This window comes from Ranitomeya imitator, chromosome 4, assembly GCF_032444005.1.
Source record: "Ranitomeya imitator isolate aRanImi1 chromosome 4, aRanImi1.pri, whole genome shotgun sequence".
Lineage (NCBI taxonomy): Eukaryota > Metazoa > Chordata > Amphibia > Anura > Dendrobatidae > Ranitomeya > Ranitomeya imitator.
Genome location: NC_091285.1, coordinates 7,135,220 through 7,162,957, shown reverse-complemented (window position 1 = coordinate 7,162,957; position 27,738 = coordinate 7,135,220). Strand labels below are relative to the sequence as shown.

The 27,738-nt window shown below is 54.4% G+C and overlaps 1 protein-coding gene across 2 annotated transcripts in view; it reads left to right on the top strand.

Annotated features, from left to right (window-relative positions):
• The first annotated feature begins 4,211 nt into the window (after positions 1 to 4,211).
• The window catches only part of HIPK2 (homeodomain interacting protein kinase 2), a 43,848-nt gene continuing 20,321 nt past the window's right edge, over positions 4,212 to 27,738 (top strand). The window contains exons 1-2 of one of the 2 annotated variants that reach the window (XM_069762845.1): positions 4,212 to 4,730; positions 23,040 to 24,120. In XM_069762845.1, the coding sequence (XP_069618946.1) occupies positions 23,042 to 24,120 (1,079 nt within the window). In that variant the 5' untranslated portion in view covers positions 4,212 to 4,730; positions 23,040 to 23,041. The remainder of the gene's footprint in view (positions 4,731 to 23,039; positions 24,121 to 27,738) is intronic. The other variant, XM_069762844.1, reaches the window with a different exon arrangement.

Below are 27,738 nucleotides of genomic sequence, written 5' to 3'. Positions count from 1 at the left end.
TGATGTCCTCCATGTATGATGTCCTCCATGCTGCTGTATGATGTCCTCCATGCTGCTGTATGATGTCCTCCATGCTGCTGTATGATGTCCTCCATGTATGATGTCCTCCATGCTGCTGTATGATGTCCTCCATGCTGCTGTATGATGTCCTCCATGCTGCTGTATGATGTCCTCCATGCTGCTGTATGATGTCCTCCATGTATGATGTCCTCCATGCTGCTGTATGATGTCCTCCATGCTGCTGTATGATGTCCTCCATGTATGATGTCCTCTATGCTGCTGTATGATGTCCTCCATGTATGATGTCCTCTATGCTGCTGTATGATGTCCTCCATGTATGATGTCCTCCATGCTGCTGTATGATGTCCTCCATGCTGCTGTATGATGTCCTCCATGTATGATGTCCTCCATGTATGATGTCCTCTATGCTGCTGTATGATGTCCTCCATGTATGATGTCCTCCATGTATGATGTCCTCCATGCTGCTGTATGATGACCTCCATGCTGCTGTATGATGACCTCCATGCTGCTGTATGATGTCCTCCATGTATGATGTCCTCCATGTATGATGTCCTCCATGCTGCTGTATGATGTCCTGCATGCTGCTGTATGATGTCCTCCATGTATGATGTCCTCAGCGCAGGTGGAGCAGAATGTGCCGCAGCTCATCGGGTCGGTGCCACCAGCTCTGCTCCAGCTGGACGCCTGAACCGGGGAAAAATCCTCGGCCAAATCCAGAACAGGGGCAGATTTTGGGGCGGATTCCACTACGGAACGTATTAAAGGGCCGGCGCTGAGTCTCGTGTAAATGACGCCACCATTGTTTTCATTAGGTCACCGCCTTGGAGATCCCTGCCTGCTGTCAGTGAATGGAAATACTATTATTATATCCCAAAGGAAAGTAAGAACATCTCCTGCTCTGATACATTTGTTACAATGTATCATCATCATCAATTCACAGAGAAAAGCCGCCTTTTCCCAGGACTTCTAGAGACACTGACACATTGTAACAAATCCAGCAGTGACAGGTTCTCATCCTCCTTTAGGAATGTTACAATTCACTGACGGCAAGCAGAGCTCCGGGATTATCTGTAAGGGCTTAGGAGGCTTAGACCCCTCAAACTCCAGGGCCTGGGTGCAACTGTCACCGCTGCACCCCCCAACGACCCCTGACTTTACAAGTGGAGGAATCTGCCTGGCCTGGGGTCTGATGGGGCAGAGGAGCTGACTATCCTCATCCTGGCTGTGCTGTAGGACACATGGGACCAGTCTGTATCTGCTGCAGCCCATCCCCGGCCTGGGGTCTGATGGGGCAGAGAAGCTGACTATCTTCATCTTGGCTGTGCTGTAGGACACATGGGACCAGTCTGTATCTGCTGCAGCCCATCCCCGGCCTGGGGTCTGATGGGGCAGAGAAGCTGACTATCCTCATCCTGGCTGTGCTGTAGGACACATGGGACCAGTCTGTCTGCTGCAGCCCATCCCCTGGGCTGGGGTCTGATGGGGCAGAGGAGCTGACTATCCTCATCCTGGCTGTGCTGTAGGACACATGGGACCAGTCTGTCTGCTGCAGCCCACCCCTGGCCTGGGGTCTGATGGGGCAGAGGAGCTGACTATCCTCATCCTGGGTGTGCTGTAGGACACATGGGACCAGTCTGTATCTGCTGCAGCCCACCCCTGGCCTGGGGTCTGATGGGGCAGAGGAGCTGACTATCCTCATCCTGGCTGTGCTGTAGGACACATGGGACCAGTCTGTGTCTGCTGCAGCCCATCCCTTGGGCTGGGGTCTGATGGGGCAGAGGAGCTGACTATCCTCATCCTGGCTGCAGGACACATGGGACCAGTCTGTATCTGCTGCAGCCAACCCCTGGCCTGGGGTCTGATGGGGCAGAGGAGCTGACTATCCTCATCCTGGCTGTGCTGTAGGACACATGGGACCAGTCTGTATCTGCTGCAGCCCATCCCCTGGCCTGGGGTCTGATGGGGCAGAGGAGCTGACTATCCTCATCCTGGGTGTGCTGTAGGACACATGGGACCAGTCTATATCTGCTGCAGCCAACCCCTGGCCTGGGGTCTGATGGGGCAGAGGAGCTGACTATCCTCATCCTGGCTGCAGGACACATGGGACCAGTCTGTATCTGCTGCAGCCCACCCCTGGCCTGGGGTCTGATGGGGCAGAGAAGCTGACTATCCTCATCCTGGCTGTGCTGTAGGACACATGGGACCAGTCTGCATCTGCTGCAGCCCATCCCCTGGCCTTGCGTCTGATGGGGCAGAGGAGCTGACTATCCTCATCCTGGCTGTGCTGTAGGACACATGGGACCAGTCTGTATCTGCTGCAGCCCATCCCCTGGCCTTGGGTCTGATGGGGCAGAGGAGCTGACTATCCTCATCCTGGGTGTGCTGTAGGACACATGGGACCAGTCTGCATCTGCTGCAGCCCACCCCTGGCCTGGGGTCTGATGGGGCAGAGGAGCTGACTATCCTCACCCTGGCTGTGCTGTAGGACACATGGGACCAGTCTGTATCTGCTGCAGCCCATCCCCTGGCCTTGGGTCTGATGGGGCAGAGGAGCTGACTATCCTCATCCTTGGTGTGCTGTAGGACACATGGGACCAGTCTGTATCTGCTGCAGCCCATCCCCTGGTCTGGGGTCTGATGGGGCAGAGGAGCTGACTATCCTCACCCTGGCTGTGCTGTAGGACACATGGGACCAGTCTGTATCTGCTGCAGCCCACCCCTGGCCTGGGGTCTGATGGGGCAGAGGAGCTGACTATCCTCATCCTGGCTGTGCTGTAGGACACATGGGACTAGTCTGCATCTGCTGCAGCCCATCCCCTGGCCTGGGGTCTGATGGGGCAGAGGAGCTGACTATCCTCATCCTGGCTGTGCTGTAGGACACATGGGACCAGTCTGCATCTGCTGCAGCCCATCCCTGGCCTGGGGTCTGATGGGGCAGAGGAGCTGACTATCGTCATCCTGGCTGTGCTGCAGGACACATAGGACCAGTCTGTATCTGCTGCAGCCCATCCCTGGCCTGGGGTCTGATGGGGCAGAGGAGCTGACTATCCTCATCCTGGCTGTGCTGCCGGACACACGGGACCAGTCTGCATCTGCTGCAGCCCACCCCTGGCCTGGGGTCTGATGGGGCAGAGGAGCTGACTATCCTCATCCTGGCTGTGCTGTAGGACACATGGGACCAGTCTGTCTGCTGCAGCCCATCCCTGGCCTGGGGTCTGATGGGGCAGAGGAGCTGACTATCCTCATCCTGGCTGTGCTGTAGGACACATGGGACCAGTCTGTATCTGCTGCAGCCCATCCCCTGGCCTGGGGTCTGATGGGGCAGAGGAGCTGACTATCCTCATCCTGGCTGTGCTGTAGGACACATGGGACCAGTCTGTATCTGCTGCAGCCCATCCCCTGGCCTGGGGTCTGATGGGGCAGAGGAGCTGACTATCGTCATCCTGGCTGTGCTGCAGGACACATAGGACCAGTCTGTATCTGCTGCAGCCCATCCCTGGCCTGGGGTCTGATGGGGCAGAGGAGCTGACTATCCTCATCCTGGCTGTGCTGCCGGACACATGGGACCAGTCTGCATCTGCTGCAGCCCACCCCTGGCCTGGGGTCTGATGGGGCAGAGGAGCTGACTATCCTCATCCTGGCTGTGCTGTAGGACACATGGGACCAGTCTGCATCTGCTGTAGCCCATCCCCTGGCCTGGGGTCTGATGGGGCAGAGGAGCTGACTATCCTCATCCTGGCTGTGCTGTAGGACACATGGGACCAGTCTGTCTGCTGCAGCCCATCCCTGGCCTGGGGTCTGATGGGGCAGAGGAGCTGACTATCCTCATCCTGGCTGTGCTGTAGGACACATGGGACCAGTCTGTATCTGCTGCAGCCCATCCCCTGGCCTGGGGTCTGATGGGGCAGAGGAGCTGACTATCCTCATCCTGGCAGTGCTGTATGACACATGGGACCAGTCTGTATCTGCTGCAGCCCATCCCTGGCCTGGGGTCTGATGGGGCAGAGGAGCTGATTATCTGCAGTGCAGCCTGCCTGGGGATTGCAGGGTTAATGAGATAACGACCCCCTCCCTCCCCTTCATTCCTGATTGAAATGTGTTGGTTAAACAGAGGCCCCCCACCCACCATCTCCAGCACCCAGGGCTCCCCCTCCCGCACATCATCTATGCGATGGGCGTTTGATTGCTTTGCAAGAGCTGGAGAAAGAAAGACCCAGGGCCTCCTCCTCCTCCTCCTCCTCCTTCTCCTTCTCCTCCTCCTTCTGCTGCTGCCTTTTCTCTTTTCTAAATTGAACTTTTTGCAGCTTGCAGGAAGGTTGGGTGCAGGGCTCCTGCATGGGGGACCTCACAGGGGGCTGCACTACTGCCCTGGGGGATCTGTCTTCCTGGATCTCTGGCCCCCCATCTGGGGCTGTGGGTCACCCTAAATCCTGCAGAGCCCTCTCCCCCATACACAGCTAGGCCCTGCTCCCCAGTATTAGGGTGCACTGGGTGGGATGCACCAGACATGGGGGTCTTGCTGTCTGACTGACGCGCGGAGCTGACAGCTGCCCCCCAATCTCCCTGCTCCCCCACTCTCCAGAAATGTCAGGAGCCAGGAGGAGGGGGCCCTGAACCCGAAGACTGCAGAAGATTGTCAGCCTGTCAATCACTGGGGTCACTGCCATGAAGCCCCCCAGATCCGGCACTCGCGACCCCTATCTGTGGAGGTAAGAGCCCCCATTATCCTCCAGGCAGCGGGTGGGGAAGGGTTAATGTGTTGTTTATTCTACGTGTGTTTGATATTAAATTGTTACATTGTATCAATACTTCCTGTTATGTAAGAGCCTGGACCTATAGCGGGGGGGGGGGTGTGGTGTACAGGGGGCTGTAGATATGGGGGGGGGGTGTACAGGGGGCTGTAGACATGGGGGGGGGCTGCAGGGTGTACAGGGGGCTGTAGATATGGGGGGGGGCTGCAGGGTGTACAGGGGGCTGTAGACATGGGGGGGGGGGCTGCAGGGTGTACAGGGGGCTGTAGATATGGGGGGGGGGGGCTGCAGGGTGTACAGGGGGCTGTAGACATGGGGGGGGCTGCAGGGTGTACAGGGGGCTGTAGATATGGGGGGTGGTGCTGCAGGGTGTACAGGGGGCTGTAGACATGGGGGGACTGCAGGGTGTACAGGGGGCTGTAGACATGGGGGGCTGCAGGGTGTACAGGGGGCTGTAGACATGGGGGGGCTGCAGGGTGTACAGGGGGCTGTAGACATGGGGGGGTATGCAGGGTGTACAGGGGGCTGTAGACATGGGGGGGGCTGCAGGGTGTGCAGAGGGCTGTAGACATGGGGGGGGGCTGCACGGTGTACAGGGGGCTGTTGACATGGGGGGGCTGCAGGGTGTACAGGGGGCTGTAGACATGGGGGGGCTGCAGGGTGTACAGGGGGCTGTAGACATGGGGGGCTGCAGGGAGTACAGGGGGCTGTAGACATGGGGGGCTGCAGGGTGTATAGGGGGCTGTAGACACGGGGGGGGCTGCAGGGTGTACAGGGGGCTGTAGACACGGGGGGGCTGCAGGGTGTACAGGAGCTATAGATATGGGGGGCTGCAGGGTGTACAGGAGCTATAGACATGGGGGCTCCAGGGTGTATAGGACCTATAGATATTGGGGGCTGCAGGGTGTACAGGAGCTATAGATATGGGGGGGGGGCTGCAGGGTGTGCAGGGGGCTATAGACATGGGGGGCTGCAGGGTGTACAGGGGCTATAGACATGGGGGGCTGCAGGGTGTGCAGGGGGCTATAGACATGGGGGGCTGCAGGGTATGCAGGGGGCTGTAGACATGGGGGGCTGCAGGGTATGCAGGGGGCTGTAGACATGGGGGGCTGCAGGGTATGCAGGGGGCTGTAGACATGGGGGGCTGCAGGGTGTGCAGGGGGCTGTAGAAATGGGGCTGCAGGGTGTGCAGGGGGCTGTAGAAATGGGGGGGCTGCAGGGTGTGCTGGGGACTATAAACATGGGGGGCTGCAGGGTGTGCAGGGGACTATAGACATGGGGGGGCTGCAGGGTGTGCAGGGGACTACTGACATGGGGGGCTGCAGGGTGTGCAGGGAGCTATAGACATGGGGGCTGCAGGGTGTACAGGAGCTATAGACATAGGGGCTGCAAGGTGTAAAGGGGGCTGTAGACATGGGGGGCTGCAGGGTGTACAGGGGGCTGTAGACATGGGGGGCTGCAGGGTGTACAGGACCTGTAGACATATGGGACTGCTGGTTACACAGGGACTATGGATAGAGGGGGCTGCAGAGTATACAGGGACTATGGATAGAAGGGGCTGCAGAGTATACAGGGGCTATGGATAGAGGGGGCTGCAGAGTATACAGGGGCTATGGATAGAGGGGGCTGCAGAGTATACAGGGGCTATGGATAGAGGGGGCTGCAGAGTATACAGGGGCTATGGATAGAGGGGGCTGCAGAGTATACAGGGGCTATGGATAGAGGGGGCTGCAGAGTATACAGGGGCTATGGATAGAGGGGGCTGCAGAGTATACAGGGGCTATGGATAGAGGGGGCTGCAGAGTATACAGGGGCTATGGATAGAGGGGGCTGCAGAGTATACAGGGGCTATGGATAGAGGGGGCTGCAGAGTATACAGGGGCTATGGATAGAGGGGGCTGCAGAGTATACAGGGGCTATGGATAGAGGGGGCTGCAGAGTATACAGGGGCTATGGATAGAGGGGGCTGCAGAGTATACAGGGGCTATGGATAGAGGGGGCTGCAGAGTATACAGGGGCTATGGATAGAGGGGGCTGCAGAGTATACAGGGGCTATGGATAGAGGGGGCTGCAGAGTATACAGGGGCTATGGATAGAGGGGGCTGCAGAGTATACAGGGGCTATGGATAGAGGGGGCTGCAGAGTATACAGGGGCTATGGATAGAGGGGGCTGCAGAGTATACAGGGGCTATGGATAGAGGGGGCTGCAGAGTATACAGGGGCTATGGATAGAGGGGGCTGCAGAGTATACAGGGGCTATGGATAGAGGGGGCTGCAGAGTATACAGGGGCTATGGATAGAGGGGGCTGCAGAGTATACAGGGGCTATGGATAGAGGGGGCTGCAGAGTATACAGGGGCTATGGATAGAGGGGGCTGCATTGTATACAGGGGCTATGGAGAGAGGGGGCTGCAGTGTATACAGGGGCTATGGAGAGAGGGGGCTGCAGTGTATACAGGGGCTATGGATAGAGGGGGCTGCAGAGTATACAGGGGCTATGGATAGAGGGAGCTGCAGAGTATACAGGGGCTATGGATAGAGGGGGCTACTGGGGAATATACAAGTTCAATAGGGGTAAGAGGCTGCTGTATCTCCTGGTGTAGATATCGGGGGCCGCTGTATATGCAGGAAATAGAAGTATAGAAGGGGCTGCTCCTGTACAGTATATATAGATGTCATGGGCTGTATACAGAGGGTGGACATGTCAGGGGCTGAATACCCAGAATCTACATCTCGGGGGCCGGCGCTCTGTATATATAGGATCTATAAATCTAAGGGGCTGACACTGTATATACAGGGTCTATTCATGTATATAGAGGAGATAGCGGCAAGGGGCTGTATACAGAGGGGGGGGGGACATGTAAGGGGCTGTATACAGAGGGGGGGGGGACATGTCAGGGGCTGTATACAGAGGGGGGGACGTGTCAGGGGCTGTATACAGAGGGGGGGACGTGTCAGGGGCTGTATACAGAGGGGGGGACGTGTCAGGGGCTGTATACAGAGGGGGGGACGTGTCAGGGGCTGTACACAGAGGGGGGGACGTGTCAGGGGCTGTACACAGAGGGGGGGACGTGTCAGGGGCTGTACACAGAGGGGGGGACGTGTCAGGGGCTGTACACAGAGGGGGGGACGTGTCAGGGGCTGTACACAGAGGGGGGGGGGACGTGTCAGGGGCTGTACACAGGGGGGGGGGGTGCAGTTAGAGGTCTTCCACACAGTCCCCTGCATTCTGCTCAGCTTCCTCCTCTTCTCCTTCTGGGCTGGAGGGGGTTAACCTGACATGTCAGGGGCTGTATACAGAGGGGGGGGACATGTCAGGGGCTGTATACAGAGGGGGGGACATGTCAGGGGCTGTATACAGAGGGGGGGACATGTCAGGGGCTGTATACAGAGGGGGGGGACATGTCAGGGGCTGTATACAGAGGGGGGGACATGTCAGGGGCTGTATACAGAGGGGGGGACATGTCAGGGGCTGTATACAGAGGGGGGGACATGTCAGGGGCTGTATACAGAGGGGGGGACATGTCAGGGGCTGTATACAGAGGGGGGGACATGTCAGGGGCTGTATACAGAGGGGGGGGACATGTCAGGGGCTGTATACAGAGGGGGGGGACATGTCAGGGGCTGTATACAGAGGGGGGGACATGTCAGGGGCTGTATACAGAGGGGGGGACATGTCAGGGGCTGTATACAGAGGGGGGGACATGTCAGGGGCTGTATACAGAGGGGGGGACATGTCAGGGGCTGTATACAGAGGGGGGGACATGTCAGGGGCTGTATACAGAGGGGGGGGACATGTCAGGGGCTGTATACAGAGGGGGGGACATGTCAGGGGCTGTATACAGAGGGGGGGACATGTCAGGGGCTGTATACAGAGGGGGGGACATGTCAGGGGCTGTATACAGAGGGGGGGACATGTCAGGGGCTGTATACAGAGGGGGGGACATGTCAGGGGCTGTATACAGAGGGGGGGACATGTCAGGGGCTGTATACAGAGGGGGGGGACATGTCAGGGGCTGTATACAGAGGGGGGGACATGTCAGGGGCTGTATACAGAGGGGGGGACATGTCAGGGGCTGTATACAGAGGGGGGGACATGTCAGGGGCTGTATACAGAGGGGGGGACATGTCAGGGGCTGTATACAGAGGGGGGGACATGTCAGGGGCTGTATACAGAGGGGGGGACATGTCAGGGGCTGTATACAGAGGGGGGGACATGTCAGGGGCTGTATACAGAGGGGGGGACATGTCAGGGGCTGTATACAGAGGGGGGGACATGTCAGGGGCTGTATACAGAGGGGGGGACATGTCAGGGGCTGTATACAGAGGGGGGGACATGTCAGGGGCTGTATACAGAGGGGGGGACATGTCAGGGGCTGTATACAGAGGGGGGGACATGTCAGGGGCTGTATACAGAGGGGGGGACATGTCAGGGGCTGTATACAGAGGGGGGGACATGTCAGGGGCTGTATACAGAGGGGGGGACATGTCAGGGGCTGTATACAGAGGGGGGGGACATGTCAGGGGCTGTATACAGAGGGGGGGACATGTCAGGGGCTGTATACAGAGGGGGGGACATGTCAGGGGCTGTATACAGAGGGGGGGACATGTCAGGGGCTGTATACAGAGGGGGGGGACATGTCAGGGGCTGTATACAGAGGGGGGGGACATGTCAGGGGCTGTATACAGAGGGGGGGACATGTCAGGGGCTGTATACAGAGGGGGGGACATGTCAGGGGCTGTATACAGAGGGGGGGACATGTCAGGGGCTGTATACAGAGGGGGGGACATGTCAGGGGCTGTATACAGAGGGGGGGGACATGTCAGGGGCTGTATACAGAGGGGGGGGACATGTCAGGGGCTGTATACAGAGGGGGGGGACATGTCAGGGGCTGTATACAGAGGGGGGGGACATGTCAGGGGCTGTATACAGAGGGGGGGGACATGTCAGGGGCTGTATACAGAGGGGGGGGGACATGTCAGGGGCTGTATACAGAGGGGGGGGACATGTCAGGGGCTGTATACAGAGGGGGGGGACATGTCAGGGGCTGTATACAGAGGGGGGGGACATGTCAGGGGCTGTATACAGAGGGGGGGGGACATGTCAGGGGCTGTATACAGAGGGGGGGGACATGTCAGGGGCTGTATACAGAGGGGGGGGACATGTCAGGGGCTGTATACAGAGGGGGGGGGACATGTCAGGGGCTGTATACAGAGGGGGGGGACATGTCAGGGGCTGTACACAGAGGGGGGGGACATGTCAGGGGCTGTACACAGAGGGGGGGACATGTCAGGGGCTGTACACAGAGGGGGGGACGCGTCAGGGGCTGTACACAGAGGGGGGGACGCGTCAGGGGCTGTATACAGAGGGGGGGACGTGTCAGGGGCTGTATACAGAGGGGGGGGGGGGTACAGTTAGGTCTTCCACACAGTCCCCTGCATTCTGCTCCGCTTCCTCCTCTTCTCCTTCTGGGCTGGAGGGGGTTAACCTGAACTGTACATGACTTTTCCCCGACCCTATGGAGGAAGGATGGGAGGAGGAGGAGGAGGAGGAGGAGGAGAGCCGCCATTGTGTATGTTATCTCCAGAAATATTATACAGATCTTACCCCATGATCCCCCCCCCCCCCCATCCTGTGCTGGGGGCAGAGCATTAACCCCAGCATGGCCGGAGGACGGGGCCCCTCTGTGTGCTCTTCTATATATAGACCACTCTGTGGGGGAACCTTTCTCTCTCTGTAGGGGCCTTTTTGTCCCCCTCTCTCTCTCTGTGGGGGCCCCTCTCTGTGTGGGGGCCCGTGTGTGTGTGTGTCCCTCTCTCTCTGTGTGTCCCTCTCTGTGGGGGCCCGTGTGTGTGTGGGGGCCTGTGTGTGTGTGTGTCCCTCTCTCTCTGTGGGGGCCTGTGTGTGTGTGTGTCTCCTCTCTCTGTGGGGGCCCCTCTCTTTCTCTGTGGGGGCCTGTGTGTGTGTCCCCTCTCTCTGTGGGGGCCTGTGTGTGTGTGTCCCCTCTCTCTCTCTGTGGGGCCCCTCTCTGTGGGTTGGTGTGTGTGTGTCCCTCTCTCTCTGTGGGGGGCCCCTCTCTGTGTGTGTGTGTGCCCCTCTCTCCCTGTGTGGGGCCCCTCTCGGTGGGTGGGTGGGGGTGTGTGTGTGTGTCCCTCTCTCTCTGTGTGTCCCCTCTCTCTCTCTGTGTGTCCCCTCTCTCTGTGGGGGCCCCTCTCTATCTCTCTGTGGGGGCCCCTCTCTATCTCTCTGTGGGGGCCCCTCTCTATCTCTCTGTGGGTGGGTGTGTCCCTCTCTCTCTGTGGGGGGCCCCTCTCTGTGTGTGTGTGTGCCCCTCTCTCTCTCTCTCTCTGTGTCCTCTCTCTGTGGGGCCCCTCTCGGTGGGTGGGTGGGGGTGTGTGTGTGTCCCTCTCTCTCTGTGGGGGCCCCTCTCTCTCTGTGTGTCCCCTCTCTCTGTGGGGGCCCCTCTCTATCTCTCTGTGGGGGCCCCTCTCGGTGGGTGGGTGGGGGTGTGTGTGTGTGTCCCTCTCTCTCTCTGTGTCCCTCTCTCTGTGGGGGCCCTCTCTATCACTCTGTGGGTGGGTGTGTCCCTCTCTATCTCTCTGTGGGGGCCCCTCTCTCTCTCTGTGTCCCTCTCTCTGTGGGGGCCCCTCTCTGTGGGTTGGTGTGTGTGTCCCTCTCTCTCTGTGGGGGCCTGTGTGTGTGTGTGTCTCCTCTCTCTGTGGGGGCCCCTCTCTCTCTCTGTCCCTCTCTCTGTGGGGGCCCCTCTCTGTGGGTCGGTGTGTGTGTGTTTGTCCCTCTCTCGGGGCCCTTCTTTCCCTGTGGGGCCCTCTATCTGTATCTGCCTATGGCTCGGATCTGTACAGAGTTGCTGGGAACCGAAGTTTCTTAACCCCTCCGCTGCCGTCCATCCCCACCCCCTTCCTGTAGCCCACTGTCTGAGGAGGGCTGTGGGGGGCGCTGCTCCTGGGGGTCTCCCACTCCCTCGTTTTGTTTTCTGCCTCCAGTAAATCTCAGACAAAGGTGACATATTGTGGAGCTGCTGCAGGATGATTTCTGCCAGACAGGAGCGGCGCCCCCTGCCGGCCGCCCGGGGCCCTGCACCCCCATACCCAGCAGTCCGGAGCCTGGACCCCACTAGCCGCTCCCTATAGGGGGGATGTCGTCCAGCTTTGCCGGGTACGAAGGGGGGTAACAATCTGTAAGATCCATTATTTGATAGAAGATGACACAAATCCAAACTGCAGCAACTTCTATTTTTCTTTTTATTATTTTTCATCTTTATAACTAATAATCTTTATTTTTATATAGCGCTAACATATTCCGCAGCGCTTTACAGTTTTCACACATTATCATCGCTGTCCCCAATGGGGCTCACAATCTACACTCCCTATCAGTATGTCTTTGGAATGTGGGAGGAAACCGGAGAACCCGGAGGAAACCCACGCAAACACGGAGAGAACATACAAACTCTTTGCAGATGTTGTCCTGGGTGGGGTTTGAACCCAGGACTCCAGCGCTGCAAGGCTGCTGTGCTATCCACTGCGCCACCGTGCTGCCCATCCTGTGTAATACCGCCATACAGTGCTATCCACTGCGCCACTATACAGTGCTAACCACTGCACCACCGTGCTGCCCATCCTGTGTAATACCGCCATACAGTGCTAACCACTGAGTCACTATACAGTGCTAACCACTGCACCACCGCGCTGCCCATCCTGTGTAATACCACCATACAGTGCTAACCACTGAGTCACTATACAGTGCTAACCACTGCACCACCGCGCTGCCCATCCTGTGTAATACCGCCATACAGTGCTAACCACTGAGTCACTATACAGTGCTAACCACTGCGCCACCGTGCTGCCCATCCTGTGTAATACCGCCATACAGTGCTAACCACTGAGTCACTATACAGTGCTAACCACTGCACCACCGCGCTGCCCATCCTGTGTAATACCGCCATACAGTGCTAACCACTGAGTCACTATACAGTGCTAACCACTGCGCCACCGTGCTGCCCATCCTGTGTAATACCGCCATACAGTGCTAACCACTGCGCCACTATACAGTGCTAACCACTGCACCACCGCGCTGCCCATCCTGTGTAATACCGCCATACAGTGCTAACCACTGAGTCACTATACAGTGCTAACCACTGCACCACCGTGCTGCCCATCCTGTGTAATACCGCCATACAGTGCTAACCACTGAGTCACTATACAGTGCTAACCACTGCACCACCGCGCTGCCCATCCTGTGTAATACCGCCACATAGTGCCAAGGTAATGCTGCCGTATACAGCACTTATAATACCACTATAATGTGCCAATATAATATTGGCACATACAGCAACATTTAGTGCTAAGAAAAAAATGGCATACGCAGGTCACATAATGCCGCCACATAGTGCCAACATCATACTGCCATATGCAATGCTCCAAAGCTCACCATGCAGTGTCAAGGATAATCCCGCTATATACATATGTATTTATCCTTATACATAGATGTGTGGCACTAGTTTGTTGGCACTATGTGCTGCTCCATGTGGCCACTAAATGTTGGTATTATGTATGTGGCAGCATAGGGTGGTACCATCAGGGCAGTATTATCTTGGTACCATGGGGTGGTACCAGTATTATCTTGGCTCGATAGGGTGGTGCCATCAGGGCAGTATTATCTTGGCATCATAGGGTGGTACCATCAGGGCAGTATTATCTTGGTACCATAGGGGGGTACCATCAGGGCAGTATTATCTTGGCACCATAGGGTGGTACCATCAGGGCAGTATTAACTTGGCACCATAGGGTGGTACCATCAGGGCAGTATTATCTTGGTACCATAGGGGGGTACCATCAGGGCAGTATTATCTTGGCATCATAGGGTGGTACCATCAGGGCAGTATTAACTTGGCACCATAGGGTGGTACCATCAGGGCAGTATTATCTTGGTACCATAGGGGGGTACCATCAGGGCAGTATTATCTTGGCACCACAGGGTGGTACCCTCAGGGCAGTATTATCTTGGCACCATAGGGTGGTACCATCAGGGCAGTATTATCTTGGCACCATAGGGTGGTACCATCAGGGCAGTATTATCTTGGCACCATAGGGTGGTACCATCTGGGCAGTATAATCTTGGCACCATAGGGTGGTACCATCTGGGCAGTATTATCTTGGCACCACAGGGTGGTACCCTCAGGGCAGTATTATCTTGGCACCATAGGGTGGTACCCTCAGGGCAGTATTATCTTGGCACCATAGGGTGGTACCCTCAGGGCAGTATTATCTTGGCACCATAGGGTGGTACCCTCAGGGCAGTATTATCTTGGCACCATAGGGTGGTACCATCAGGGCAGTATAATCTTGGCACCATAGGGTGGTACCATCTGGGCAGTATTATCTTGGCACCACAGGGTGGTACCCTCAGGGCAGTATTATCTTGGCACCATAGGGTGGTACCCTCAGGGCAGTATTATCTTGGCACCATAGGGTGGTACCCTCAGGGCAGTATTATCTTGGCACCATAGGGTGGTACCATCAGGGCAGTATTATCTTGGCACCATAGGGTGGTACCATCAGGGCAGTATAATCTTGGCACCATAGGGTGGTACCATCTGGGCAGTATTATCTTGGCACCATAGGGTGGTAGCATCAGGGCAGTATTATCTTGGCACCATAGGGTGGTACCAGTATTATCTTGGCTCGATAGGGTGGTACCATCAGGGCAGTAGTATCTTGGCACCATTGGGTGGTATTTGATATGCACACAGATATATCACATAATGCCACCATGAAGTACGTCCATATAGTGCCCTGATAATGCCATTCTATGGTGCCATGTAAATTCTTTAAGGAGCCTGGATTATTCTGCAACTCATCTGTGAAATAATAATGCCGCCATCTTCTGCTGAGTATTATTGGCTGGGATATTTTGCTCTTGGCGCTTAGATTGGACTGACGCCATGTGTTACTGACTGCGCCGTGTCTGGGTTTTTGGTGCCGCGTGTGGGCGCATTTTTTTAATTGTAAAGGTCCTTGGACGCGATGATGGCCGAGGCCGGACGGGTCCTGCGAGCGGTAGATTCTGTATACACCGTGGGCAGCACCGGTGGCGGTGTCAGTGCGCAGGTGATGGCTGCTCCTGCCGGACCGCTCAGACCCCGTGTCCTTGTGCCGTTCTCCTAATAATCTGCTGTGACCTGAGATTAGGGATTAATCCTCTTTAGGACGCGAGTGATGCAGTCTGTACATCACGGCTGAGTATTCACACGTGTGCGACACGTGCGGCCCCCATATACCGTGCTGTATAGAGGCAGTGCCCCCATATACAGTGCCAGGCGGAGAGCTGCCTTCATATACAGTGCCCCATATACAGTGCCAGGCGGAGAGCTGCCTTCATATACAGTGCTGTATAGAGGCAGTGCCCCCCATATACAGTGCCAGGCGGAGAGCTGCCTTCATATACAGTGCCCCATATACAGGTCCTTCTCAAAAAATTAGCATATAGTGTTAAATTTCATTACTTACCATAATGTAATGATTACAATTAAACTTTCATATATTATAGATTCATTATCCACCAACTGAAATTTGTCAGGTCTTTTATTGTTTTACTACTGATGATTTTGGCATACAACTCCTGATAACCCAAAAAACCTGTCTCAATAAATTAGCATATTTCACCCATCCAATCAAATAAGTGTTTTTTAATAACAAACAAAAAAACCATCAAATAATAATGTTCAGTTATGCACTCAATACTTGGTCGGGAATCCTTTGGCAGAAATGACTGCTTCAATGCGGCGTGGCATGGAGGCAATCAGCCTGTGACACTGCTGAGATGTTATGGAGGCCCAGGATGCTTCAATAGCGGCCTTAAGCTCATCCAGAGTGTTGGGTCTTGCGTCTCTCAACTTTCTCTTCACAATATCCCACAGATTCTCTATGGGGTTCAGGTCAGGAGAGTTGGCAGGCCAATTGAGCACAGTAATACCATGGTCAGTAAACCATTTACCAGTGGTTTTGGCACTGTGAGCAGGTGCCAGGTCGTGCTGAAAAATGAAATCTTCATCTCCATAAAGCATTTCAGCCGATGGAAGCATGAAGTGCTCCAAAATCTCCTGATAGCTAGCTGCATTGACCCTGCCCTTGATGAAACACAGTGGACCAACACCAGCAGCTGACATGGCACCCCACACCATCACTGACTGTGGGTACTTGACACTGGACTTCAGGCATTTTGGCATTTCCTTCTCCCCAGTCTTCCTCCAGACTCTGGCACCTTGATTTCCGAATGACATGCAAAATTTGCTTTCATCAGAAAAAAGTACTTGGGACCACTTAGCAACAGTCCAGTGCTGCTTCTCTGTAGCCCAGGTCAGGCGCCTCTGCCGCTGTTTATGGTTCAAAAGTGGCTTTACCTGGGGAATGCGGCACCTGTAGCCCATTTCCTGCACACGCCTGTGCACGGTGGCTCTGGATGTTTCCACACCAGACTCAGTCCACTGCTTCCTCAGGTTCCCCAAGGTCTGGAATCGGTCCTTCTCCACAATCTTCCTCAGGGTCCGGTCTCCTCTTCTCGTTGTACAGCGTTTTCTGCCACATTGTTTCCTTCCAACAGACTTACCATTGAGGTGCCTTGATACAGCACTCTGGGAACAGCCTATTTGTTGAGAAATTTTTTTCTGGGTCTTACCCTCTTGCTTGAGGGTGTCAATGATGGCCTTCTTGACATCTGTCAGGTCCCTAGTCTTACCCATGATGGGGGTTTTGAGTAATGAACCCGGCAGGGAGTTTATATAAGCCTCAGGTATCTTTTGCATGTGTTTAGAGTTAATTAGTTGATTCAGAAGATTAGGGTAATAGGTCGTTTAGAGAACCTTTTCTTGATATGCTAATTTATTGAGACAGGTTTTTTGGGTTATCAGGAGTTGTATGCCAAAATCATCAGTATTAAAACAATAAAAGACGTGACAAATTTCAGTTGGTGGATAATGAATCTATAATATATGAAAGTTTAATTGTAATCATTACATTATGGTAAATAATGAAATTTAACACTATATGCTAATTTTTTGAGAAGGACCTGTACAGTGCCAGGCGGAGAGCTGCCTTCATATACAGTGCCCCATATACAGTGCCAGGCGGAGAGCTGCCTTCATATACAGTGCTGTATAGAGGCAGTGCCCCCCATATACAGTGCCCCTATATACATAGCCAGGTGTGGAGCTGCCCCCATATACATAGTAACATAGTAACATAGTAACATAGTTAGTAAGGCCGAAAAAAGACATTTGTCCATCCAGTTCAGCCTATATTCCATCATAATAAATCCCCAGATCTACGTCCTTCTACAGAACCTAATTGTATGATACAATATTGTTCTGCTCCAGGAAGACATCCAGGCCTCTCTTGAACCCCTCGACTGAGTTCGCCATCACCACCTCCTCAGGCAAGCAATTCCAGATTCTCACTGCCCTAACAGTAAAGAATCCTCTTCTATGTTGGTGGAAAAACCTTCTCTCCTCCAGACGCAAAGAATGCCCCCTTGTGCCCGTCACCTTCCTTGGTATAAACAGATCCTCAGCGAGATATTTGTATTGTCCCCTTATATACTTATACATGGTTATTAGATCGCCCCTCAGTCGTCTTTTTTCTAGACTAAATAATCCTAATTTCGCTAATCTATCTGGGTATTGTAGTTCTCCCATCCCCTTTATTAATTTTGTTGCCCTCCTTTGTACTCTCTCTAGTTCCATTATATCCTTCCTGAGCACCGGTGCCCAAAACTGGACACAGTACTCCATGTGCGGTCTAACTAGGGATTTGTACAGAGGCAGTATAATGCTCTCATCATGTGTATCCAGACCTCTTTTAATGCACCCCATGATCCTGTTTGCCTTGGCAGCTGCTGCCTGGCACTGGCTGCTCCAGGTAAGTTTATCATTAACTAGGATCCCCAAGTCCTTCTCCCTGTCAGATTTACCCAGTGGTTTCCCGTTCAGTGTGTAATGGTGATATTGATTCCTTCTTCCCATGTGTATAACCTTACATTTATCATTGTTAAACCTCATCTGCCACCTTTCAGCCCAAGTTTCCAACTTATCCAGATCCATCTGTAGCAGAATACTATCTTCTCTTGTATTAACTGCTTTACATAGTTTTGTATCATCTGCAAATATACAGTGCTGTATAGAGGCAGTGCCCCCATATACAGTGCCAGGCGGAGAGCTGCCTTCATATACAGTGCCCCATATACAGTGCCAAGCGGAGAGCTGCCCCCATATACAGTGCTGTATAGAGGCAGTGCCCCCCATATACAGTGCCCCTATATACATAGCCAGATGTGGAGCTGCCCCCATATGCAGTGCTGTATAGAGGCAGTGCCCCCATATACAGTGCCAGGCGGAGAGCTGCCTTCATATACAGTGCCAGGTGGAGAGCTGCCCCCATATGCAGTGCTGTATATAGGCAGTGCCCCCCATATACAGTGCCCCATATACATAGCCAGGTGGAGAGCTGCCCCCATATGCAGTGCTGTATATAGGCAGTGCCCCCCATATACAGTGCCCCTATATACATAGCCAGGTGTGGAGCTGCCCCCATATGCAGTGCTGTACAGAAAGTATTCAGACCCCTTTACATTTTTCACTTTGTTTCATTGCAGCCATTTGTTAAATTCTAAAAAGTTCATTTTTGTTCTCATTAATGTTCACTCTGCACCCCATCGTGACTGAAAAAAACAGAAATGTAGAAATTTTTGCAAATGTAATAAAAAAGAAAAACTGAAATATCACATGGTCATAAGTCTTCAGCCCCTTTGCTCAGACTCTCATATGTAAGTCCCATGCTGTCCATTTCCTTGTGATCCTCCTTGAGATGGTTCTCCTCCTTCATTGGAGTCCAGCTGTGTGTAAGTAATCTGATAGGACTTGATTTGGAGCGGCGCACACCTGTCTATATAAGATCTCACAGCTCACAGTGCATGTCAGACCAGATGAGAATCATGAGGTCAAAGGAATCGGCCAAGGAGCTCAGAGACAGAATTGTGGCACGGCACAGATCTGGCCAAGGTTACAACAGAATTTCTGCAGGACTCAAGGTTCCTAAGAGCACAGTGGCCTCCATAATCCTTAAATGGAAGAAGTTTGGGACCTCTAGAAGTCTTCCTAGACCTGGCCGTCCAGCCAAACTGAGCAATCATGGGAGAAGAGCCTTGGTGAGAGGTAAAGAAGAACCCCAAGATCACTGTGGCTGAGCTCCAGAGATGCAGTAGGGAGATGGGAGAAAGTTCCACAAAGTCACCTATCACTGCAGCCTCCACCAGTCAGGCCTTTATGGCAGAGTGGCCCGACGGAAGCCTCTCCTCAGTGCAAGACATATGAAAGCCGCATAGAGTTTGCTAAAAAAAAACACATGAAGGACTCCCAGACTATGAGAAATAAGATTCTCTGGTCTGATGCAGTGAAGATAGACCTTTATGGTGATAATTCTAAGGGGTATGTGTGGAGAAAACCAGGCACTGCTCATCACCTGCCCAACACAATCCCCACAGTGAAGCATGGTGGAGGCAGCATCATGCTATGGGGGTGTTTTTCAGCTGCAGAAACAGGACGACTGGTTGTCATTGAAAGAAACATGAATGCGGCCAAGTACAGAGATATCCTGGATGAAAACCTCCTCCAGAGTGCTCTGGACCTCAGACTTGGCCAAGTACAGAGATATCCTGGATGAAAACCTCTTCCAGAGTGCTCTGGACCTCAGACTTGGCCGAAGGTTCACCTTCCAACAAGACAATGATCCTAAGCACACAGCTAAAATAACAAAGGAGCAGCTTCAGAATAACTCTGTGACCATTCCTGACCGGCCCAGCCAGAGCCCTGACCTAAACCCAATGGAGCATCTCTGGAGAGACCTGAAAATGGCGTCCACCAACGTTCACCATCCAACCTGACGGAACTGGAGAGGATCTGCAAGGAAGAATGGCCGAGGATCCCCAAATCCAGGGGTGGAAAACTTGTTGCCTCATTCCCAAGAATATTCATGGCTGTACAAGCTCAAAAGAGGCTTCTCCCCAATACTGAGCAAAGGGGCTGAAGACTTATGGCGATGGGATAGTTCAGTTTTTCTTTTTTATTACATTTACAAAATTTCTACATTTCTGTTTCTTTTCAGCCAAGATGGGGCAGAGTGCACATTAAAGGGCACCTGTCCCCAGGTTTGGCTGATATAAGATGCGGCCACCACCTTTCAGGCTGATGTAGATCGTTCTATAATGCGTTAGATAAGCCCCCGATCGGACCTAAAAGATCAGAAAAATAAGTTTAATTATACTCACCGGGGGGCGGTCCGGTCCAATGAGTGGTCCGGACCTCCCATCTTCTTATGATCGCCGCCCTCCTGTTGCTTCATGGCTCCCTGGCATCGCGAAGAGCCAAGTCCTGCAGTGCACAGGCGCCAGGAAAGGTCAGAGAGGTCCCTAATAAAGCGCCTGTCATGGCGGTGGCGGTGGGTTTCGGCGCCATAAACTGTCGCCCGTACGTCACTTATTGAACCCGGCCTGAGACTCATCATCTTGTTTGTTTTGTTAAACCAATTAGATTGTGATTTTTTTTTTGTTTTGTTTTCTCGCCTTTGTGTCCAGGATTGCACAACAGAGACGGCCGCCGTCTCACCGCGCCCCACTTTCCTTTTTTTTTTTTTTTATATATAATTCTTTTACATGTATTTTCCTTCCCATCCGAAGCCGGTGACCTAAATTCTAACAACAAAAAAAAAAAAATTAGCTGGTGAACCCGTCTTCAGCGCTTACATGCCTGACTGCCTCCCCAAGACTCGCCCCGCGCTGGCACGGAACCAGCCGCTAATATAACCGTATATCGCACATCATTATGGAGCGTAATCAAGCATCGGGCCGTTGTCGGATGGAAAGTGGTGTAATAAAATGTAACGTAAGCGGCACAAATACAAAGAAGTAATAGAAGACGGTGTAAGGTGCGACAACGGGATATAATGTAGTGTAATGGGACATAAAAAAGCCCAAAGTAAAAAAAAAAAAAAGTCATGTACAAAAAGGTAATAAAATGTAACGTTTGAGTCAGAAATACTAAAAGATGATATGATGAAACACATAATATAGCAAAAAATAAAGAACTGATAAACTGTGTATTGTAAAACCAGGTGACATAATATAGTGTAATATACACCGAAGTGATATAATATGGTGTAATAGAATATTAGATCGCCCCAAATAAAAAAAGTAATAAAATGTAACGTTACTGTAAAAAATGTAAGAAAGTTATCTAAGTTTATATGTCGCCACAAATATAAAGGTGTGATAGAATACAGGGTAATAAAAGTGGTAAGAGCGTAATAAGCGGTGACGGAGTCAAAACTATAATATATTAACGGTGCAACATAATACAGCAAAAATACCAACAAGTGATGATACATTACAACCTGCTGCCCCCAAGGATGGAGCCAGATTTCCGGACCCCGTATTCTGCCGTGCGATTATCTCGTGGAGTCGGCGTCTTTCCAGGATATTTACAGGATCTGCAGCTTCCACTTCCGTCTGCAGATTATATGTTGTCACATTAAAAGTCATCACGGCACGAGAGGGGCTGGAAATGAGAGCGCAGCATTATGGGGGTCCACGAGCCAAGAGCGACGACTCTAACCATTGCTACAGTAGAACATGACGGTGTGCGGTCACTGTGTGCTGCCTCTTCCTCCTGTGCAGCCTCTGTGTGCACTCTCTCTTGCTCCCCTTGGGCCCTGTGTCGCTCGCCCCCGGTCCCTCTGTCGCTCGCCCCCGGTCCCTGTGTCGCTCACCCCCCGGTCCCTGTGTCGCTCGCCCCCCGGTCCCTGTGTCGCTCGCCCCCCGGTCCCTGTGTCGCTCGCCCCCTGGTCCCTGTGTCGTTCGCCCCCGGTCCCTGTGTCGCTCGCCCCCGGTCCCTGTGTCGCTCGCCCCCGGTCCCTGTGTCGCTCGCCCCCGGTCCCTGTGTCGCTCGCCCCCCGGTCCCTGTGTCGCTCGGCCCCGGTCCCTGTGTCGCTCGGCCCCCGGTCCCTGTGTCGCTTGGCCCCGGTCCCTGTGTCGCTCGGCCCCGGTCCCTGTGTCGCTCGGCCCCGGTCCCTGTGTCGCTCGGCCCCGGTCCCTGTGTCGCTCGGCCCCGGGCCCTGTCACTAAACCTCCCCACCCCCCCGGTCCCTGTGTCGCCCCCCGGGTATTCGTGGAGCTTTCCTTACGGTCTCTTGGTTGCCCTGAGGCTCTTGACGTTTCCGTCTTGATTTTATTCCCATATTGTGTCCCGCGCTCATGTGCTGAATAAAGCTGTAATTCACGGCCCGAGAGGAATAAGTAGCTTCTACTGGAGACTGTCCCCGCTGTGACCCCACAGAGCGGTCCGGCCTGGCCCCTCCATACATGATCTTTGATGCAGATGTTTTATTAGGGCCCGGGAGCTTCAGACTACACTGTGCCTCCAGATCCATGATCCATGCAGCTGGGACCTCTGCTCATCCTAAGCCACCTGGTTCATGTGCTGAATGAATCCTGACACAAGAGTAAGCGAAGAAAGTGACGTTTGTTTCCTGCAGATTGTTACATTTGTCTCTCTAGGATTCCGTGTCCTCCACAGTCTGCGGAAGGCTCAGTCACCCCCTAGGGGTTAATAGGGACTGTAAACGGATCAGGACATTCACGTTTCCAGGGAACGTTCTATAATTCTGGTAACAGAATATTCCGCAGCTGCTGCCGGATGCGGCTTCTCCGGGTGATGTCGCGGTGAGTCACCGGCTGAGTCATATGACATCACCGTGACATCACCAGCCGGTGATTGATGGCTCCTGGCCCCGAGGGTGGTGGTGAAGGGGGGTCCAGATGTCACCACCACCTACCACAAGGGGTTAATGTACAGAATGTTCTGTCTACACATAGCTGGTAATGGAAGATCTGTACAGAGAACTACGGTCAGACAGCGCCCCCAGTGGTGGGTAGTCACTGCACAGCCAGGGAGGTGACCTGCTATACTACATCCTACACATCTATTACTCCCTGGTATCAGCCAGTCCATTCCCCTAGTGTGGTGAGGGAATTATTGTTGCCGAGGTTTATTAATGACTGTCCCCTTGCCCCGTCCCTATTATCTGGGGGTCTTGCTGAGGCTCCTCATGTCCTGCCGCTGCCCCCCTGTAGAGGGCGACATTGTATATACCCCTGTTGATGGATTCGGCTGGCTCCTGACATGTCTTGTGCTTTCCCCCGCAGGTATGGCCTCTTCCTTGTCCATGTTCTCGTCCCTCGTCCTCCCGTCCTCCTCCTTCTGTAGTGTGAAGAAGCTGAAGCTGGAGGTGCGGCCCACCTGGGATATGACCGGCTACGGCTGCCACAGCAAGGTCTATAACCCAGGCAAGAGCAGCTCCGCGTCCGGGCAGCCGGTGCTCTCCCACGCTGCGTCCCTCCTTCAGGCACCCTACGAGCAGACGGTCATCTTCCCCACCAGTGCTGGTCACATTGTGGTGACCTCTTCTTCCAGTAGTGGGTCTTCAGCGGCACCAGCGAGCGGTCCGACGCTCAGCGGCCCCCAGACCAACCTGATGCGGCGCAGTACGGTCAGCCTTCTGGACACCTACCAGAAGTGCGGCCTGAAGAGGAAGTGCGAGGAGCTGGACAACGGCAGCGTGCAGATCGTAGACGAGCATCTTCCCATGACCCAGAACAATGCCAGCGGAGCCACGGCCGCCACCACCTCCACCGCCACCTCCAAGAACAGCGGCTCCAACAGTGAAGGAGACTACCAGCTGGTGCAGCACGAGGTCCTCTGCTCCATGACCAACACCTACGAGGTGCTGGAGTTCCTGGGACGCGGCACCTTCGGCCAGGTGGTCAAGTGCTGGAAAAGGGGCACCAACGAGATTGTGGCCATCAAGATCTTGAAGAACCACCCGTCCTACGCCCGGCAGGGGCAGATCGAAGTGAGCATCCTGGCGCGGCTCAGCACGGAGAGCGCCGACGACTACAACTTTGTGCGGGCGTACGAGTGCTTCCAGCACAAGAACCACACCTGCCTGGTGTTCGAGATGCTGGAGCAGAACCTCTACGACTTCCTGAAGCAGAACAAGTTCAGCCCGCTGCCCCTGAAGTACATCCGGCCGGTCCTGCAGCAGGTGGGCACCGCGCTCATGAAGCTGAAGAGCCTCGGCCTCATCCACGCCGACCTGAAGCCGGAGAACATCATGCTGGTGGACCCCTCCCGGCAGCCGTACCGGGTCAAGGTCATCGATTTTGGTTCAGCAAGTCACGTGTCCAAAGCCGTGTGCTCCACCTACCTGCAGTCCAGATATTACAGGTGAGTCCCGGTCATGTGACCTGTGATAACAGCCTGTTACTGGGGGCGCAGGTTCCCTTTATCGGAATCACCTGTGGGGATCAGCTGCGGCCGTCATCGTGTCTCCTAATCTGCCGGATCTCTGACTGCATTAATGTCACCGCTGATCCTGCGAGGTGCCACACGGGTAAAAATAGACCGTAATCACTGCCGCGAGCGTAAACGTCGGGATAATACCGCCATATAGTGAGTGCATGCCGTATACACTGTGCCGTGTGCGAGACACCGGACTGCAGACCGCCCGACTCCTATATAACCGCGCAGAACGTGGGATAATACCGCCATACAATGAGTGCATGCCGTATACACTGTGCCGTGTGCGAGACACCGGACTGCAGACCGCCCGACTCCTATATAACCGCGCAGAACGTGGGATAATACCGCCATACAATGAGTGCATGCCGTATACACTGTGCCGTGTGCGAGACACCGGACTGCAGACCACCCGACTCCTATATAACCGCGCAGAACGTGGGATAATACCGCCATACAGTGAGTGCATGCCGTATACACTGTGCCGTGTGCGAGACACCGGACTGCAGACCGCCCGACTCCTATATAACCGCGCAGAACGTGGGATAATACCGCCATACAGTGAGTGCATGCCGTATACACTGTGCCGTGTGCGAGACACCGGACTGCAGACCGCCCGACTCCTATATAACCGCGCAGAACGTGGGATAATACCGCCATACAGTGAGTGCATGCCGTATACACTGTGCCGTGTGCGAGACACCGGACTGCAGACCACCCGACTCCTATATAACCGCGCAGAACGTGGGATAATACCGCCATACAATGAGTGCATGCCGTATACACTGTGCCGTGTGCGAGACACCGGACTGCAGACCGCCCGACTCCTATATAACCGCGCAGAACGTGGGATAATACCGCCATACAATGAGTGCATGCCGTATACACTGTGCCGTGTGCGAGACACCGGACTGCAGACCGCCCGGCTCCTATATAACCGCGCAGAACGTGGGATAATACCGCCATACAGTGAGTGCATGCCGTATACACTGTGCCGTGTGCGAGACACCGGACTGCAGACCGCCCGACTCCTATATAACCGCACAGAACGTGGGATAATACCGCCATACAATGAGTGCATGCCGTATACACTGTGCCGTGTGCGAGACACCGGACTGCAGACCGCCCGGCTCCTATATAACCGCGCAGAACGTGGGATAATACCGCCATACAATGAGTGCATGCCGTATACACTGTGCCGTGTGCGAGACACCGGACTGCAGACCGCCCGACTCCTATATAACCGCGCAGAACGTGGGATAATACCGCCATACAGTGAGTGCATGCCGTATACACTGTGCCGTGTGCGAGACACCGGACTGCAGACCGCCCGACTCCTATATAACCGCGCAGAACGTGGGATAATACCGCCATACAATGAGTGCATGCCGTATACACTGTGCCGTGTGCGAGACACCGGACTGCAGACCGCCCGGCTCCTATATAACCGCGCAGAACGTGGGATAATACCGCCATACAGTGAGTGCATGCCGTATACACTGTGCCGTGTGCGAGACACCGGACTGCAGACCACCCGGCTCCTATATAACCGCGCAGAACGTGGGATAATACCGCCATACAATGAGTGCATGCCGTATACACTGTGCCGTGTGCGAGACACCGGACTGCAGACCGCCCGACTCCTATATAACCGCGCAGAACGTGGGATAATACCGCCATACAGTGAGTGCATGCCGTATACACTGTGCCGTGTGCGAGACACCGGACTGCAGACCGCCCGGCTCCTATATAACTGCGCAGAACGTGGGATAATACCGCCATACAGTGAGTGCATGCCGTATACACTGTGCCGTGTGCGAGACACCGGACTGCAGACCGCCCGGCTCCTATATAACCGCGCAGAACGTGGGATAATACCGCCATACAGTGAGTGCATGCCGTATACACTGTGCCGTGTGTGAGACACCGGACTGCAGACCGCCCGACTCCTATATAACTGCGCAGAACGTAGGATAATACCGCCATACAATGAGTGCATGCCGTATACACTGTGCCGTGTGCGAGACACCGGACTGCAGACCGCCCGACTCCTATATAACTGCGCAGAACGTAGGATAATACCGCCATACAGTGAGTGCATGCCGTATACACTGTGCCGTGTGTGAGACACCGGACTGCAGACCGCCCGACTCCTATATAACTGCGCAGAACGTAGGATAATACCGCCATACAGTGAGTGCATGCCGTATACACTGTGCCGTGTGTGAGACACCGGACTGCAGACCGCCCGACTCCTATATAACTGCGCAGAACGTGGGATAATACCGCCATACAATGAGTGCATGCCGTATACACTGTGCCGTGTGCGAGACACCGGACTGCAGACCACCCGGCTCCTATATAACCGCGCAGAACGTGGGATAATACCGCCATACAGTGAGTGCATGCCGTATACACTGTGCCGTGTGCGAGACACCGGACTGCAGACCGCCCGGCTCCTATATAACCGCGCAGAACGTGGGATAATACCGCCATACAGTGAGTGCATGCCGTATACACTGTGCCGTGTGCGAGACACCGGACTGCAGACCGCCCGGCTCCTATATAACCGCGCAGAACGTGGGATAATACCGCCATACAGTGAGTGCATGCCGTACACACTGTGCCGTGTGCGAGACACCGGACTGCAGACCGCCCGGCTCCTATATAACCGCGCAGAACGTGGGATAATACCGCCATACAGTGAGTGCATGCCGTATACACTGTGCCGTGTGCGAGACACCGGACTGCAGACCGCCCGGCTCCTATATAACCGCGCAGAACGTGGGATAATACCGCCATACAGTGAGTGCATGCCGTATACACTGTGCCGTGTGCGAGACACCGGACTGCAGACCGCCCGACTCCTATATAACTGCGCAGAACGTGGGATAATACCGCCATACAGTGAGTGCATGCCGTATACACTGTGCCGTGTGCGAGACACCGGACTGCAGACCACCCGGCTCCTATATAACCGCGCAGAACGTGGGATAATACCGCCATACAGTGAGTGCATGCCGTATACACTGTGCCGTGTGCGAGACACCGGACTGCAGACCACCCGGCTCCTATATAACCGCGCAGAACGTGGGATAATACCGCCATACAGTGAGTGCATGCCGTATACACTGTGCCGTTTGCGACAGTATCACACAGGAGCGGATTAGATATACGGCTCAGCAGTCAGTATCACACAGGAGAGGATTAGATACACGGCTCACCAGTCAGTATCACACAGGAGAGGGTTAGATACACGGCTCAGCAGTCAGTATCACACAGGAGAGGGTTAGATACACGGCTCAGCAGTCAGTATCACACAGGAGAGGATTAGATACAGCTCACCAGTCAGTATCACACAGGAGAGGGTTAGATACACGGCTCAGCAGTCAGTATCACACAGGAGAGGGTTAGATACACGGCTCAGCAGTCAGTATCACACAGGAGGATTAGATACACGGCTCAGCAGACAGTATCACACAGGAGAGGTTTAGATACACAGCTCAGCAGTCAGTATCACACAGGAGAGGATTAGATACACGGCTC